Source organism: Anser cygnoides, chromosome 19 (assembly GCF_040182565.1).
Source record: "Anser cygnoides isolate HZ-2024a breed goose chromosome 19, Taihu_goose_T2T_genome, whole genome shotgun sequence".
Taxonomy (NCBI): domain Eukaryota; kingdom Metazoa; phylum Chordata; class Aves; order Anseriformes; family Anatidae; genus Anser; species Anser cygnoides.
This window is the reverse complement of record NC_089891.1, coordinates 9,967,335-9,985,112: the sequence shown is the minus strand read 5'-3', so window position 1 is coordinate 9,985,112 and position 17,778 is coordinate 9,967,335. Positions and strand designations below refer to the sequence as shown.

Sequence of the window (17,778 nt, the reverse complement as noted above, 5' to 3'; positions counted from 1 at the left end):
TCTTGCTCGCGGATGGCCAAGAGATAAGGAAGCTCTGTGCTGGGGAGGCAGAGAGAGCTATGAGGATGGCTCCCTGTCCAGGTCCTTTGGCTTTCCCCCACTTCCCACACCTCATCCTCTGAAAACCCTGGGGCACCTGCTTGGAGGTACCAGGACGTTCACGAGAGCCTGCGCACGCGCCCACACGGAACCGGGGCCGTATCAGTTATGACTCTTTTTCAATAACGCCGCATAACTGTGTTATCAGTAAGTGACAAAGGACTTTCCTGTGACCGGTGCATGCAACCCCACTGGTAGCTTTATATACTGTTAACTGGCAACAGTGGCTGCATTTGTCATCATGGTGTTCTCATTCATGCTACAATGCTTTCCTTGAAATACAGCACGGAATATTTTCCCAGTTAAAAAAGCCATAAAAAAATATCATATGCACTGTGGCTATTTAAGTGAGTGAGATGCCCAAGCAGGACAATAATGGCAAAACAAAATAGTACAAAATAATATTTTAATATTATGTAAACACATGGACACAAAACAATGTCAAAATATGTTAAAATATCTTGGACAATAATAATAGAAAATGGGATTTTCTTCATGTATAAAAGTGAAAAGAATGGTACTAGGAAGTAATAACAAAAATATTAGTAGAGGAAACTTTTCCTCTTGGTAAGCAAGCACAGAGTCAAACACACAGTATATCAAAAGTATAAGTCTGTAATAAGATGATGATAAAAGGTAATGGAAGGAAAATACAACTAAAAAAAATCTGGCACGAGCAATGGATGTGTTTCCATGAACTTCACTGCATTTTGTATGCTAACAAAACAGGCACTGATCTTTGCATTTTAATTACAAGAGCCAAATCTTCAAACCTATTCAAAGCAGTCCATTTGGCAATCGAAGAAATCCAACAGCTCCAGCAGCTACCTGAAAATTAAGAGATTCTCATTAGTTCTATCTTACTGTTCTTGCTACAACACACAACAGGCTGAAATCACGGTTGGGCCCTGTCGCAGCGGGCTCGGTTACGGCTGTGACCACATCTGCAGCCATAGGCACAGGCAGGCTGAAGTTAGTTCTTCACTGACAGATGTCCAGTGTCAGCAAAAAAAAAGCACAATTTCAGTGAACAAGGGTCCGGTAACTTCAAAAACAAAATTTTGCATGAATGTAGTCTTGGAAAAATATTTGATCAGGACCAGAACTTCTCTGAACAGAAGCACAGAAGCTCCTCTCCTGCTCGCTCTGTCCCCAGCCCTTCCTCTCCACTGGGACGTGCACGGGGCTCCTTCCACCCTCGACTTTTGGTCACTTGTGACCAGGCCTGCTCGATGATTATTCATCGTTTTAAATAGCTATTTTCCTAACCGTGAAGACACTAACTCAAAAAAATTTGAGACAAAATCCATCCCTTTGCAGTGCTACTGCTGTTACTGGAGAGTCCTGAAACTATATTACAGCTTTATATTTACCTAGTTTTCTTTTTTTTTTTTTTCTGAATTTACCTACGCTGGACATATTACCAAGAATTTATGACATTTTCAGCTTCCAATTAGCTTTATCTAATTCTTGTTAACAAAAAATTTTGGATTAACATTTTCAGACAACTTCCACGCTGTTAACATCTTTACAAATGTCCAATTATCTTACACATTTTTACACTAATTTTACAAGCCCGCATTTTTATTTGCAGAACACCTCGTGCAATACGAAAGTATCAACAAAGCCAATAAATATAAAAAGACGGAGTGACTTTACTAGGAAATTTCCTTTTACTCACCTATCCATGTGAATCACTTACTCTAAAGGCACAGCAAGTCTTTTTATTGCTGCAGCACTTGCCATAATTTATATTGGAGGGTGTAAACGTTTGAAAAAAGCTCAGGCTCATGAAGATCCGGTACTTTGAAGATGTGATCTGTAATATTATGCATTGCATCATTGTTTTCTATCTTAAAAGGAGGTGGCATCACCGCAGAGCTGCAGCTGTGCACTGAGCCACTGTCTCATCATGAACATCGAGGCAAAGCCCAGACTTGCAATGCACCTGCAAGTTCTCTAATCTTGCTCTAATAGTACTGACTAAGCACTGGGAAAATTCTCAGACGCTTGTTTACTGAAAATAAGGATCTTTTAAAACGGCAACCATATTTGAGTGTTTTAATTAAGCCGTAAAACTTCAATAACTGGGATCTACAGGTGTGAAATGGTACAAATTAATCAAAGATAATCACGTACCTCCTGGTGCGGTAGGTATTCAGCTCGGCCTGTAGGGCAGAGGCTCTTTTCTGCAGAACATTTACCTGTAAAATACATCCCAAATGAAAATGTTGTACAAAATTCTAATAAATAAATCTGCACTCATTTCATAATGGTGTTTTTCTTGCCTATCGTGCCTAAGTAAATGCAATAACATTTTAGCTGCGTACTGGAATTAATCACAATACTTTATAGAAGATTGTCAGCATGGCTTTCCTGGCCTGCATATCCTCAACACACCAGCTGCACACTCCCTACTTTAAGAACAGAGTCAAAACAGTTTTGAAATTCAGCTTGCGGTAGCATATCGATTACGCGAGGGGTTGGGAACTCCAGTTGCACCCTCAACGCCCATACGAAGCCTGTGCTCTGATCCCTGCACTTCTCCTGTGGTGTGAAGATACTCACCTGTTCTGGATGGGTGTGAAAATTAATGTTTATTAATACACCGTGGCCACTTTTGGACAAATCAACAAGAGCTGGCAATTGGGCAGCGTACTTTATATTTAGCAATGCTTTTCAAAAACTTTGCCTAAGCATCCAGTATTTTCTTTTTGTTTATTTTTATCACTGCTCGGGCTTTTACCCAGCCCATGTTCTTCATCCTCCTCCAACAATAAATAATCCTGACAGGTGCAGAGATTCCATTGCCCTTCTTGTCTGATGTTTCGAAACAGGAATTTCAACAATTTTCAAAGACGAGGACACCTGTGCTTCAGAAAAGAGCCCTGCTTACTGAGTGGTCTGTGACTACAGCGTACCACTGGAAATACAGCCAGCAGCTATGTATTTCTGGGATAACACCCAGTTTTTAGTGTGTGTAGTTACTTTTACTCTTTTGAAATGCTGCTGATGCTTACAAAAGCCCTGCAGGTAGATATCAGATTCTGCTTTTTTTAACTCCTTAAAAGGTGTGATACTCTCATATTAGCTCCAGTGTAACGCTTCCTACTAGACAGTGCTAACGGTCAACCACACTTTAAAAATAGCTTTTTACTATCAACTGGAAATAGATTTCCCCACTTGATCCTTAACTCTTTATTTCCCACAAATATTTAAATGAAAAAGAGCTTCACTTCCATTAGGAATCCCTTGACATGTGGGCAGAGTGCCTGTAACATAGTGTTGAAGTTTTGGCACTAGCAGCACATAGGAATTTGAAACTTTCCCCTACGAAAATTTCCTACTTCTATTAAAGGCAAACTTTGTCAGTGAAGTGTCTTGTGCTTGGAAGAAAATGCTACATAATAACCCTTATGCATTGTACAGGAAGGAAGGAAGGAAGCAAGGAAGGAAATAAGGAAGGAAGCGGAAAAAAAAGGCAATAAAAAGCAAATACATGAAATTACTAACTATCTCCGTAGAGAGATTGCATAAGAAAGAGAAATTGAGAGTTTGTAGATCTATAATAGCTTGAAAAACGGTCCTTTAAATTGGTATAAGGCGTGTGCTGGTGTCAAGCCTAAACATGCATGCTGTGTCCTCAGGGCTTTTGCTCTTCTCTGAGCCCTGGGCAGCTCTGAGCCACCACCAGGACTGCCACGGTGTTTCCTCATTTCTTCCCTTCAGCCCAGGACAGATTCCAGTCCTTCCGACCCATGCCTAAAAGCAGTCCTGCACTGGGCCATGTGCCAACACTGCCTGTTTTTTTTGGAGTACTGTTATTTGACATCTATGATCACCCCTCTTTATTGTTATTTATCCTTCCTCAGACCTTTATGTGTCTGCGAGTTCAGGCAATGATGATATTTTGCTTTCTTCCAGCTCCTAATATAATATAATATATCCTAATAGGACAGCACCAAATGACTTCTTTGGGAACCCCACACTAGAAACATAACCAGTTTATTATTTACAACGTAGTTCCCTATTTACAATGAGATTTTGATATTTCTGTTAGCCAGTTTTATGCCTGTTTCATATAAACAATATTGATTCTGCGTTACTGTAGATGAGCTAGTGTTTTGAAACATTTAAGAGAATGCATTACAGAAGTCCATTAGAATCTCTTTCTACAGGAAAACCTAGAAATAATACAGTAATCACTGGGACTACTGTCTTAAAAGAAATATCTCACTTGCTTCATTATATAGGCTGAGAAGAAAACAAAATGATTTCTCACTCTCTTTCGCATCCTTTACAAGCATCCTTTAAACAATTCCTCTAGGAAAAACAGGGTAAGAAAAGCGAGAGCAAACTGTATGCTGTATTTGAAAGGCTGTGAAAATGCTACTGAACACAGCAATATTTTCTACTTTTGACTCTCAAGTGGAACAAAATCTGGCATCAAAAGATACAATATGATAGATAAATGGATAAAGATTTACCTGAGATTTTAAAGATACAATGGTGTCTTCAAGTTCCTGTCTCAAAGATGCTGGCATCAGACTTTTGAGCGTGTTTTCATATTCTTGTCGTATATGGGTCATCTGTAAGAGAACAGAAAAATACATAAAGAGACGGCTACTTTTGGAAGTTAGAGAATAACTTTTTTGCTTCTTTTGCCCTATTTGGAGTTCAAGTAAACTCAGAATTGTTAGATCAAGAGAAAGTTAAGAAGAGAGAAGAAAGATCAGCCAAGACCTGTAAAGAGCAAAAGCGGAATAAAAGAGGAAGAAAGGAAAAAGAAAACATGAAAAGGAAATAGTCATGAAAAGGCAATGCTAAGGCATTTGCTGGGACATAGTCAGAAGAAGGAATACTACTAGCTTTCCTAAATCTATCTCGGTAGAGCATTTAAGCAGACAAACTGCAGATCGTTAGTCAGCAGGTTTCTAGCTCACAGAAGTTTCTTTTTTGTCTTTAATGGGATCTTAATCAGGTCAGCGTGTGATGTTTGCCCCTTACTCCCTTAGACAAGGTGACTTACTGTTTCCCGAGAGTTTTTACAAAATTTCTCAACCTCAGGGATCTTTTAAGGCATTTTTTTGTTCACTGTGCACCCATTTTTCATTGCACTTTGCATCTTCCTGAATTTCATTCTTAGGTGATTGAGGGATATGGGCAAAAGGTTTCATGGCCTGCCAGTACCAGTGCAAGTATTTAAAAACCTGCTTTAAAGTTATTATACACAAAATCTGCAAATTGTTCTTTGCCCGTTCTCACAGATCATGGTTCAATCATGCTTCATGAACTAAGGCAAACCAGTTTATCTAGTAGTTTTACAGCGTATTGCACATAACCTGATAAAGATACCTGACCAGTAAGAAGATTCTGCCTATTTCATCACATAAAATAGCAATATTATCATCTGTACAATTAACTCTCTTCCCATAAGGTGGATACAATTGTATTCTAAAGTGAACTACCAAGTGGAGTAGCACGTGTTAGAAATTTGCAAGTAAACAATAGGCAAAAATGTTAGCTTGTTTTATTGTACAGCTGGGAGACCTCAACCAACAGGTTCCAGCATCTTCGACATGTTAGGAGAGGAGATGTTTGCATAAAAATTACTACAACTAAAGAACATTTTACTCTGTAACCTTATCCAACAGATGTTGAATTTACAGTACAAAGTGGCGTTTGGTGAGGACAGCTCAACTGGAAGGATTGTGCTTTGGTACTCTATGCTGTGGCTGTACTTGCTGAACCTTGGCGCATGAGTCCCGAGAGCCTTGCTCAGCTTTGCATCTCGCAGGACTATTTGCACGCCTTATTACTTTGCTGAATCAGGGCCTCACATCTGTACTCACCTTCCAATAGGATTAACTGCTTAATTCAAATTAACCAAGCACTTAGGTGTTTTTCTGGATTAGCAGCTGAATATGTAAATAAAGGATGAAAGGGATTCAATATCAGATTAATTTATGAAGTATCTTTAAACTTTCAAATTGATTCTTTTTTCCGATGCATCTACACACCAATGCCATTTTGTGCCGATTCTGCTTTAGATACAAAATTTCTTAGATCTGCCATTGTGAGCACAAATCAAAACCTCGGTCTCACATCTGAAGAAGCCGTAAGATCTAAGTTCCAGCTCCCAGCCTGCTTACACACGTGCTCACACACGTGACGACTGAGCCCAAAGTTCACCCAACAATGTGCCAATTACTATCTTCTGGAGAAAGCAGGGCATGCCAAGCTACGCATTATGCTCAGTACAATTATCGATGTAAGAGGAATAAAACAATCTGATGAAAATTTTGTCTGTGAGTCATTCCAACGTGCAGGAAGAAATCTCCAAATCTCTATGCAAATAGGCAATTAGAGGCTTTCCTTGTGAACTGCAAGTGATGCTACTATGCAAATACAAAGAAATAACAGGAAAAAAAACCACTGTAAGACAGGAAACCTTGTTTGAACTCTGCTTGTATGTAAGCCAGTGATCAAAATTTATGCTTTTTAAAGTTACTCCAATAAACTTATTCTACTCTTTCTATAAAGGCTTACAAAGTTCTGAATAGGTGCTTTGCCAGCATAAATACTTTCCGAGCCAACTGCTCATTTGGGTGGGGACCTTGATACAGCAGAAACATGTATTTCAGTTAATTCACATTTCTTACATTTGTTCGTGGTGAGAAAGGAGTAGAAACAGGCAGCTAGAACCGCAAAATGCTTTTATTTCCTCACTGTGAGCGATGAAGGTATATTTCACACGTCCGAGGGTCTGGATGGCTATGCTGGTTATAAATCTATTCCCACTGCCAGCCACGTTCAGCGGAGGCTTCAGGCGTGGGACGGCTCGGGGAGCTCTGCGGGCGCTGGGCTGGCACCGCCGGTGCAGCCTGGCCTCTCCGTGTGCCACAGCTGAAGCCATGGGCACAGCGCTGCCACTTCCCCCAAGTTTTGGGAGCCCCTGAACACTTGGGCTTGTTCCCCGTCCCTAACTGCATGTGAAGTCAGGACAGACGCCCTTTCACTGCATACGGGCTTAGTGCACGGACCCAATCCCATCCACCACGAACCACCTTTGCTGCACAGCTTTGCGGTGGGTTTGCAGAAGCCCCCAGGCAGACAAATGTCCCTTTTAATTACTCAAACTGTCTACAGGCCACGTTCACTCGAGGTTCAAGGCTACGTTCGATCCAACACTTCCTACCACCTTGCTACTACACTGGGGTGACCCAACCAGCAAAGAAAGCCCGGCTTTCAAGCCAAACTTGCCCTTAAGCTCCCCATTTACAGTCAATGGGGACGCGAGGAGCTGACCCCGGTGTAACACACTACACCATGACCCAGGGACCTGGGACTCACACCAGCTTCCTCGGGAGCCAGGCCCGCAGCAGGGACCCCTTACTGTAATTTTTCCTAGAGGAAAGTCAAGAAGGTTTCATTCTAAATAGACACAACAACAATTTGAATACAGCTTCATGAGTGAAACAATAATGATCTCATTGAGCGCGGTCATTTGACCAGGTCGTTGTTTTTAATAGATTAATCTGCGAGTGTCGTCCAAAGATGTCGCTTTCCCAGTGCTCTTTAATGCTTGCTGTTAGCTCTGCAAAGCACCAAGGGGATTGTTGCTTTTTGATGAAGGTGTTTCTTGGAAAGTCAGGAAAAACATGTACTGTGCTTTAAAATACAGTTATGTATGACCGGGTCGGCTGAAAAAGGAGAAAGAAAACGAGAAGCAAGCCCTGGTAGCAGAAGTATTGCTTGGGGCTGGTCTCTTACTCGGTTTTGGAGAGAAGACGCACTTCTTGCAGTGCAAACTGTTCTTTGGCATACAACTGCAATTTGTTTGTTCGCTAAGACAAAGTATGTTACTTTCAACTGTGCTCACTAATAATTGCATCACAATAAGATGAAAATAAGATCCCAGCTGTTTCCTGTCATAATCTGATAAACAACATGCTGATATTTTTGGCTGAGGTTACTATCAAGGTTTATTGACCAAGAGATTAACATAGTGCATGGCAAAAATCTGAAATCACTTCTTAGAACTGACAAATAACACATAGTGGGCTAACATATACTGATTTTAATCGGGGAAGGTTTTTTATTTTTTAACCTTTATTTTTGACCAATGAAAGCTACGTCTGCAGGGATTGTGTGTGTGCATGTGTGCCTTAAAGGCTTTTTTGTTCTTTTATAGCCTCAAGCCGCCGCCCTAGGATCCACAAATACCGTGTCTCCTCTTGTGCTCGAAAGATGTTTAAAATTGCAATTCTTCAGCCCTCAGGAGGGTTTTAGTCTTCTGGATGAGGATAGCTCTATTTCATTTACTGTTGTGTTCATTTTCCTTCAGTCCTGAGAAAGCCTTTTTAAAATTCATTTTGGTGAGTTGATTTAATCCAAGAACCCCCAGGAAGGTTTTATAGCTTTTAATATTAAGCTGCCACACTGCTCTTTGTTTATTCAGGTTGGTGGCTACCATATGAGGTTTAAAGTTTTACCATCAATCATCTTTGGTGTCAGTAAAACAACCGAAAGCTGAAGTTGCCATGCAGAGATCACCTATGGTTAGTCACAAGAAATTTGAATAAAAAGGAGAGAAATCTTCACGCCATTATACAAAGTGATACAAAAAGCAGGGAAGTTATAACTGCACAGACTACAACAAAATCTTGTCATAGCTGGTAGCCAACCGCTCCCAAAAGAGATAAAAGTTGGATTCAGTGCTCAGCAGAGAAATACAGCACTGAGTTTCCAAGCCGAGCAGTCAGGCCTGGCCCAAGAGCTTTTCAGTAGAGTAAGACAAATTTCACTTTTAATGCTTCTCCCCTGTGCTTTGCTCTACAGCCACAGCCACACCGTGTCGGATTTAGGTTGCTCACAGCCAGCTCTCCCTTTCTTTCTTCCGAGAGATCTGTGATGCCAACTTTATCATCCGGAGCATAGCGGCCCTGGGGACTCCAGGTAGTGAAACATCCCCCTCTCAAAACGTTAAAAAAAAACACACCACAAATGCAATCTCCTCCAGATCTCCCAACTGTAAATTACTTGATTTGAACCAGAGGAACATAAGGGAAATGCAAATGAAACACTGGAGTAAATGTTGCCAAAGCAAAGGAAGCCACCACAAGAGAGTTGTTGAAGTTCCAATTAAAAAAAAAAAAAAAGTCTCGTCTTGAAGGGCATGAAGTTAACTTTTTGTTTATGTCAGATAAGAACTGAAAGGCAGCTCACCTAACTTGGGTTTTGTGGTTTTTTAGTATCTTAATTTCTGCCTGCTTGTAATATTTGTGAAGGAGGATAATTCCACGTGTGCCAGGAAATACTAGGATAGTGACCAAAAGGTATAATTAGGATCAGGTAATTATTATCAAATTTTCTCCACATTTCAGGGGAGTAAGATGAGATAAGCTATTTCCTGTCTCTCTCAAATTCTTTCCTGCATTATTTGAAGAATGACATGTGGCGTAAAATGATGTTATAACGATGTTCAAAACAGAAATCTCTTTAAAAAGTTTGTGCATCTGTTCTGCAGTACAAACCTCTGCAGAAGACATGAAAGATGTGTTGTAATAAATCTGAAGACAGGTTAGGGTACCAAAAAGGGAAAAATAACTCCTTCAGCCTTAGGCAAACCATTTAATCTCTGACTAAAGTCTCATCCTAAATGAGGATAATAATAATATTGCACAGGTCAACTTCATTCAGGCGATGTGAGGATGGCTGAAGTAATTTTCGGAAAGCACTTTGAAAAGGGCAAGTGAAGGACAAATTACCACGATGCCATCCCAATTAAACAAACAAAACAAAACAAAAATGCACACACAACCTCCCCTCCCCCCCCCAAAAAACCCAACCAACCAACCAACCGCCACCAACGAAAAAAATTATCAAAGTAATGATTAACTTCAGTCTGTTTCTGTTCTCCCTAATTGCAGAGCCTCCTCTGCTTCTCAGCACTCCTAAGCCCTACGTGAATACAGCTCTGCTCCCCCCGAACTGCTGAGAACTGTACGGGCGCCTTCCTCCTTCGGCCCGCCTGGGGAAAGCTGGGCCATCCCTGCAACCAAGGAACAAACTGCACCAAAAGCTGCAGTTCCTTTCCTTAAGGTTCTGATCTCTCACAGTTCTGCTGTGGAAGAACAATTACGGCTTGAAATCTTCTCAAACAATTTTTGATAATGAGGAACCAAGTGATGTATTAATTTTTTTTTTCAATGGAGAACAAGGCCACTTCATTTGTCGTTTCACAATACAGGCAAATACAAATATCCGCTGCTTTTCAGTCCTCATCCTCTCTCGTTTCAGCCAGTGGGAGCTTCTATTCTTACTGTGAAATGTATGTTGAAATATGGTTCTTACGCATTTAAAGAAATATTATGCAATTTGATACAACCGTTCTCAAGTTCTTAAGGAAAGTAATGAACACCATAAATTGCACGAACACGGTGTGGCTGAGAACAGTAACTAAGCAAGATCAGCTGAGCAAGTTGTTTTGTCAAGTGTGCACCATGTTGTTCTCCACGGAGAAAATACTGCTGGAGAACCTCGTCTGTTCTGACAGTTTCAATAAAACATAAATTGGTAGCATAGCTGTCCCCTTTGTTTTTCTGTCTTTAGCTAGTAAACCATTTGAGCGTCCAAAATATTCTTGCCTTGGTGTTTCACTAACCCGCAGGGACTGCCGGTTATGCCAAGCTGCTCGCTGCACACTGAGCTTTCTGCTCGGTTAGTTTCTTCCAACCTGAGTTCAAGAGGCCTTATTACTTCAGGGGTTTGTATTTTGATATCTTTCTGTTCTTAACCAAGATCTCCCACCTGGAAAATCCTCTGTTTGCAGTTAGGCAATGCGAGCCTATATAATTCATAACTGCAGAGGAAGGGAAGTCAGGCAAAACTTTTAAAAAAATGCAGTGGGCTGCATATGGCAAGAACAGCATTCTTGGGATTACGCGAGTTGGAGAGGAATAAAAGCTTTCACTGTCAACACCATGGAACAACCAGGAATGCTGTGGCTAGAAAATTCACGCTGTTCTCTCAACCTCCCCCTCTGAAGGGCTCCTCTATTGTTCCAGTTGGGATTTGGAGGATCCCTGACTTCTCCCCTCCTTCGAGATGACTCAGTGCAGATGCCATCCCTGTCCCTGAGCGGTATTCCCTTCAGCTCTTGTCAGTGCCATCCTTTCATCGGCCGGAGAGGTCATAACTGCGCAACAAGTGGTCCTCCTCGTGTAAGAGCAGGAATCGAAAGCAGCCCGGGAACCATGGGGCCAAATCTGAAGACACATGGTACTCATTTATGGCTCTGTCGATGGCAGAGAATTTTAAATAGGCTATCAAGATAATTAAGTCTGAAATAAAGCTATAAGCATCTTTGACACTGCCATGGGAATGTATTTCTGTATTTCAGTTTTACATTCCAGCATGTGTTACCTTCTACATAATCCTTTCCATCCTGGGGTGGTTCAGCAAGTCAAGGTTTCGGTATCTGATAGGAGAGGTGCTGAGTGCTCACTAATGACGGCAAGAGCTGACAAAGCTCAGCAGCGTGCGGGATTAAGCTCAGTATTTTCACACTGTCTGTGTGAACACGCAAATCTTTGTAGATAAGCTACTTTTACTATCACCATTTCCCCTCTTTCAAGAAGGAAAATTTAACCAGCATCTCAACTGGAAAGCAAGCTGCCGGATTTACGAAGCGTCACAGCTGGTAAGTCTATAAACTTCGAGCACAGGTGAGCAGGGTAGCGCGGGAGAGAACTACGGCGGCACCTCCCCAACCTACTTCTGAAAGATGGCACTTGGTGCTGATCAAACTGCAAACAAAATAATACTTTAAAATTCAGATGATGTTAAAATCAGCATTAAGCTGGCCTTTCTTCAGTCCTTTCCAGTTCCATCCAAGCACCTCGTCACCTGTTAAAAATGAACAGGGTAATTCGCTAACTGACCACACGTCACCGAGAGCCTGACCTGGAGATGCGAGGTCCGTGTTCTTTTCTGCTGTCATCCAGCTGGCTCCTCCATGCAGTGCCACTTCTCCTCTTTTAGTTCCCTGCATTAAACGCCACCATCACTGTCCTTTGTAGTTGTACTTAAAACTACCCCAGGCACACTTGTGATAGAACACAATTCCTTTAATTGATAATGCGCAAGCAAGCCACAGATGCTCTAAAATGATATGCTGCTCTTTTATAAGTAAGCTTTCTTTCTCATTCACTCCTATTTAAGACGAAGAGCTAGAAAACTGTCAAGTTAAAATACTCTCTAATTCCTGCATGCTGGCATATGCTTCTATTCTTCTTTGGCGAAAATATTTTTTCTCCTTTCAACTGTTTGTTCTCTACTTTCTGTGTTAGTCTCTCTCTCCAGCTGGCCACTTCATTCCAATAATTCATTCAGTCCTATGAAGTAGGCATACATTTGTGTTTTTTCCAGTTGTGTCTGATTACCAAAGCTAACATTTGATCACTGACTTCCACACATACATTATCATCATCTACCTCTTTTCCCTTTGACAGTCTCACAGTTGGTGAGAGCCTTCTCTCCTGCAGTTCCTGCCATATGGAGCTCCCGGTAACTTTCAACTCTATTGATTTCCAGTTCCTTTCAAATCCCACCTGAAAATTTGTTTTTCTGTGCTTGAATCCGAGCTGCTTCTTCCTTCTGCTATTTTGAAACTTTATGCTATACAGCATGCCACATTCTGTTTAATTCTGCTTTCCTTTCATAGTAGGCTGTTAAAGAAAATGCTATACAAGACGCAAAATATGGCAAATGCAAAGTTCTGATTTATTGTAACAATCTCAGACTTAATTAAAGATTGGAGGGGCACTATTGTATCAAAGTGATTAACGAATATATCAGTGGAATTGTATGCATGGTAGGCATGAACCTACTAGAAGTAGTAGAATCAGGCTCCAAATAATGACAGTACTGATTTTATGGTACCGTAGTCAGCATTGCCATGCACCTACAGCTGCACCTATATCCGTGAAAGGTCCTTCATGAAATATAACCAAGGTCAGCGTCATTCTTCCTGAACAGCCTCCGTCAGGAAGTGCCAAATAAGAAAGAAAATGTAAGAAATAGATGTCTTTGTCTGCATATGCCAAACAGACAGACCAGCTGCTCTCACTTATATCAGATTCTTTGCTGCTTGTATGTGGCCCTCCAACAACTCCTTTTCCATGAAAATATTTTAAACTTTAAATTTGTCCACCGTAAGTAGTCAGAAAAGAAATCTGCTGTCTGCAGATATTGAATCAGTAGATCTTCAGGTGCCAGCCTGCGGGGAGCTATGCCATTCGGGCTGCTCTTTTACGTTTTTCACAAAATGCGTACTTTTCTTGAAATGTTTTATGAAAGGAAAAAAGCTGAAGTATGCAGTACCCTCCTGTTCGGGGTGCTGGCAGAGCAACAGATGAAACAGAAAGGAGAGAAGCAAACGGGCACGGAGGGAAGGACCCTCCCTCAGCACACGGCGCTCTCCAAACGCAGCCTCCCCGGTACGTGCTGGTCGCATGCAGAAACCTCAGGAGCTGTTTGAACGTGACATTATTCGGTGTCGATCTTCTTGCAAGTCACAGTAGAAAATTCTTTTGGATTCTCACCTTCTTCCCCACTGCAGCACCGATGCCAGCGCAGGCTGCCCGTGGGGTTAACTGGCAGCTGCTCCGCAGCCAGCGCCAGGGCTCCTCGCTGCGAATCGCTTCTGTGGTTAAGATCGTTCAGATCTACACTGAGCTTCCCATTTCTGTGGGAGCACAAACGGGTCTCTGGGGGAAAATTCTGGAAGGATGTCAACGCCGTGGGTTGAAGCAACCAGAGCAAATGGCAGAATTTCATCACCACCTCCAGTGCGTGCTTACTGTTTGTTTCTCAGTTTCCAAAGGGCTCAGCAGCTCTGCAAAACAAATACTGTCTGAATCCTCTTCACCTGCAGATTGGCCACAAGGCAAAGATTCTAATTTAAATGCCCAACCTAGAACCACAGAATCATTTAGACAGGCAAGGACCTTTGAGATCATCAAGTCCAACTATCCACCTAAACTACAGCTAATTAACCTGGTTTTAGATGACTCCAGCGTGTTCTGAGAAAGACAACTCTTTGAGAAAGTCTGGAGATCCAAGGATCACGTTTTAATCATGAGAATTCAAGGCACGGGCCCTGGCGTTTGCAGTTATCTGAGGCACCTGAGCTGGAAGTCCTCATGCGACAGGGACGAGGCTGGTTTGGAAGCAGACTTCCTGCTGTGGCTCACCATGGCCAGATGGAGGAAATTCCTCTCCTTCCATGTCATTTTTCCAGCACATACATAAAGCTTTGGCAAAGTCGTGGGAGCAGCCGTGGAACTGTAAAGGCAGGCCAGGACAATGGAAGTGAGGGCAAAGATTTTCTGTGAATTTTCTGTGCGTTTAACACTCTATGGTATATTTGAAATAAAAAAATATGGAAAGATGGACAAAAAGCCCTCAACAGAAGGGACAATATTACTCAAGCCTTCCAGCCTTTGTTGCCTTAAGAATTATTTGGGGCGCATACCCTGGACATAGGCTTATCTTGCTCATCTCTGTCTTACTGTTTCTTTACTCATAGCTCCTGAAATCTGCAGACAGTAACACCATTCCCATCAAGGATAAGGTGTGGCAAATGTTAGAAGTTCCCTGTGCTACACAGCAGCTAAAATTTCAGAATGATGCATCACAGCATTCATCTGAGAACAAATATATTTAGTTGGCATGGAAACAGTACGTTAGGCTGAATGTGGTAAATATCCAGCAGTCATAAAATATTGAGCAAGTCAGAATAATAAACATTAAAAATGAAAACTCGCTGAATGCTTTTGAATCATAGCTCTTTTACAATTATCACTCCTGTTGTCATTTGAACACAAGTGAAATCCACTTAACAAACTAAGCCGTTCCATTTTACTCCAAATACTTCTAGAGCATCGTTATTCAGATAACTCTTTTCTCCCTCTTTAATAATCTACTTGAGAAAAAAGAAGTTAAAGGGCGGGAAACCTATATTGGCATTCCCCTTCCTTTGTCAGTAATATTCATGAATTGAACATAATTGATTTTCTGTTTTCAGAGAATCTCTCTCCTTAAGTCTCTAATTGTGACTTGGCAGTTTGGAAGACTATTCCTATGGCTCGAATACCTGTCATGATGTTACCTTGATTGTTCATGAACACGACAAACTTTTTTTCCCCCTGTATCATCCCCTTATTAGAAATTTTGTGTCATACCCAATCCAGCCCTATAGCTACAAATATTAGACCGAGGAATGAAAAGAATAGACGTGCTCTTTCTGAAGAAAATCTTGCATCCTTTCATGCAATTATCTAAAGAAAGATTACTGGAGTTTCCTACTGTTCTGAGTTGTGTTGATTATCCTTACCAAAAGGAAATTGAAATTAAATGAGGTATTTTAAAGAAATCTAGGTAATAAAGCAAGAACAAGATCACTACCATGATTTTTTATACAGGCCCCAATTCAGCAAAATTCTTTGCACATGCTTAAACTCCCATACTCATTGAGGCACATGCTTAACCTCTTACTGATGCGTCATATTTAATTACACATACACAGGATGTGAAATCTGCTGTATGAACAATTTGGATTTTTTTAACTATGACTGACAACCGCATCAAGCTGTATAATTCACGGAAGAGAAACATTTTTAATAGAACGAAAGGCATTTCTGTCAGATATCTTGTCTTGCATTAGATCCGCGCACATATCAGAGGCAACCACGCAATACACTACAAGAACTATACTGCAAGTATGGTACAGGAACATAATCTAAATGGGATCAGTTTCCATATTTTACATATTACTGAGATATAAGAAACTTCATCATTGGTTTGCAAGGAAAAGGTTTCGGTGCACCCAAATTTTCTAGGAACCTTCTTAGACTGCTTTAACTGCCTAGGGACTATATATCAAGAAACATACATATATAAAGCTCTATATTAAGGGTGAGTTACACTTTATTTACTGCTAGCTTGTCACTTGCCATGAATGCACTTACATACATCTCAAGAGGTCAGACATCTAATTTTCGGAAAACATCCAGCATTTCAACATGAAGACAGACGATATAGCCAATTCTAAGACTCAAGTCTAGAAATAACAGTACTGACCATGGGCACCATTGCCCTATATAGGCATGCTTAGCAGAGACTGGAGATCCTCTATTGAAGGGATGCAATGATTTAAGTTAGTCAAAATGGGAATAAAAGGTAAAAGTATTGGAAACAGTACAATGAAAGAAAACCGCTTTTGACAAACGTACGTTCATTGGGACTGCAGCACGTCATTCGCATAACGTTGCCATGCTGCAGCACGACAATCTGTCCCACTGGTGAAATGACACAGACAGACCGTGATTGCTTCTACTCACACCGTAAGAAGATTGAAAAAGTAAACAGGAATAAACACAAGTTCACACAATAACACGAAATCCTGGAATGAAAAGGCTCCATAAAAACAAGAGCTCCTCAGCGCTGCAACGCCACGCTCACCCCCAGACAGCTCACGGCTTGCCATCAGAGTCCTCCTAACACGCTTCTCCCCTGCTATTTACGGGACAGTTTATGTCAGTGGGTTGACTCTGCCTCTCCGGATAATTATCATACGGAAAGGTTAACTCTGTGCAATCACCAGAGGGTTACTGGCACAAAGAGCTAAGCTCTGTGGGTCTGCCAGTCACTCCTGGAGCCTGAAGAGTTATAAGGACACTGCACTGAGAAGAGACAAACATGGAGCACTGAGATACCACCCAACTAGCCATAACGAGAAACAGCTTTTTATTTTTAATTAAAAGCACAACAAAATGTTTTTTCATGTCTCATTCATTTGTTTGTTGTTGTTATAGAATCAAAACACAAGATTTTTCCTTTTAATGAAAAACAGAAGCTGTTTAACCCTCTCTCCTCCTTATTTACAGACATGTAAAAGCTCAGAAGAGTGGCCTTTGTAACAGTGCCAGTGCAAATTTTGATGTTTTATGCAATCCTGACGCAGGGAGTATTTTGTAAAAGCAAGAGAGCAAGTTGTAAGTTACTGCCTTAAATATTTCGGCTCCCTAATCAGCTGAGGAGTCATCAGCTGCTGTTAAGGCTTGATGAACGTGCTCACAGGTAGTCTGTCCTCAGCATAACGATGGGGAATACACCAGGGCTGTCACCTTTGCCTTTTTCTTCTGGACAGAAAAGCGTAACTAGGGGATCAACCAGTCACAGAGGAGACACGCTAACAACTTGCAAAATGGGTGTCTGCCTAAAAAACCAAAGGCACCTAAGCAAGAACTGTCTCAACAGACGCAGCCTGTTCAGGAAGTCTCAGTGCAGCAGTGGCAGGGGCAGCACTGCGGAGGCACTCGGATGGGAGCATCACCACAGATCCCCCAACATGGTACTGCTTTGCCGAAACAGCTCTGAGCTGGGTGATGCAGCAGCGTCATTTAAGTAACATTTCTGATCCATTTATACTGAGAACTGTTCCCTCCCAGCAGAGCTGGTCCTTCATTAAATCCACCCGGGCAGGATATTCCTGCAGGTGGGTTTGGACACGGAAATCTCCTAAGAGAAGACCTCTGAGGCAGAAAGGACAGTCCACACTGCCAATCCGCGTGTTTTTACCTTTTTCCTTGGTATTTCATCAGTCATTTTTTG

The 17,778-nt window shown here is 41.5% G+C and overlaps 1 protein-coding gene across 9 annotated transcripts in view; it reads right to left on the bottom strand.

Annotated features, from left to right (window-relative positions):
* Positions 1-480: 480 nt before the first annotated feature.
* The window catches only part of CEP112 (centrosomal protein 112), a 163,010-nt gene continuing 145,712 nt past the window's right edge, over positions 481-17,778 (bottom strand). For 2 of the 9 annotated variants that reach the window (XM_048064340.2, XM_013178933.3), the window contains 3 exons: positions 4,587-4,688; positions 2,239-2,303; positions 481-927 (listed from right to left, as the gene is read on the bottom strand). In XM_048064340.2, coding sequence (XP_047920297.1) covers positions 924-927; positions 2,239-2,303; positions 4,587-4,688 — 171 coding nt within the window. In that variant the 3' untranslated portion in view covers positions 481-923. Of the gene's footprint in view, positions 928-2,238; positions 2,304-4,586; positions 4,689-12,080; positions 14,000-14,061; positions 14,449-17,778 lie in introns of those variants that run through there. The other 7 variants (XM_048064334.2, XM_013178927.3, XM_048064336.2 and 4 more) reach the window with 6 other exon arrangements.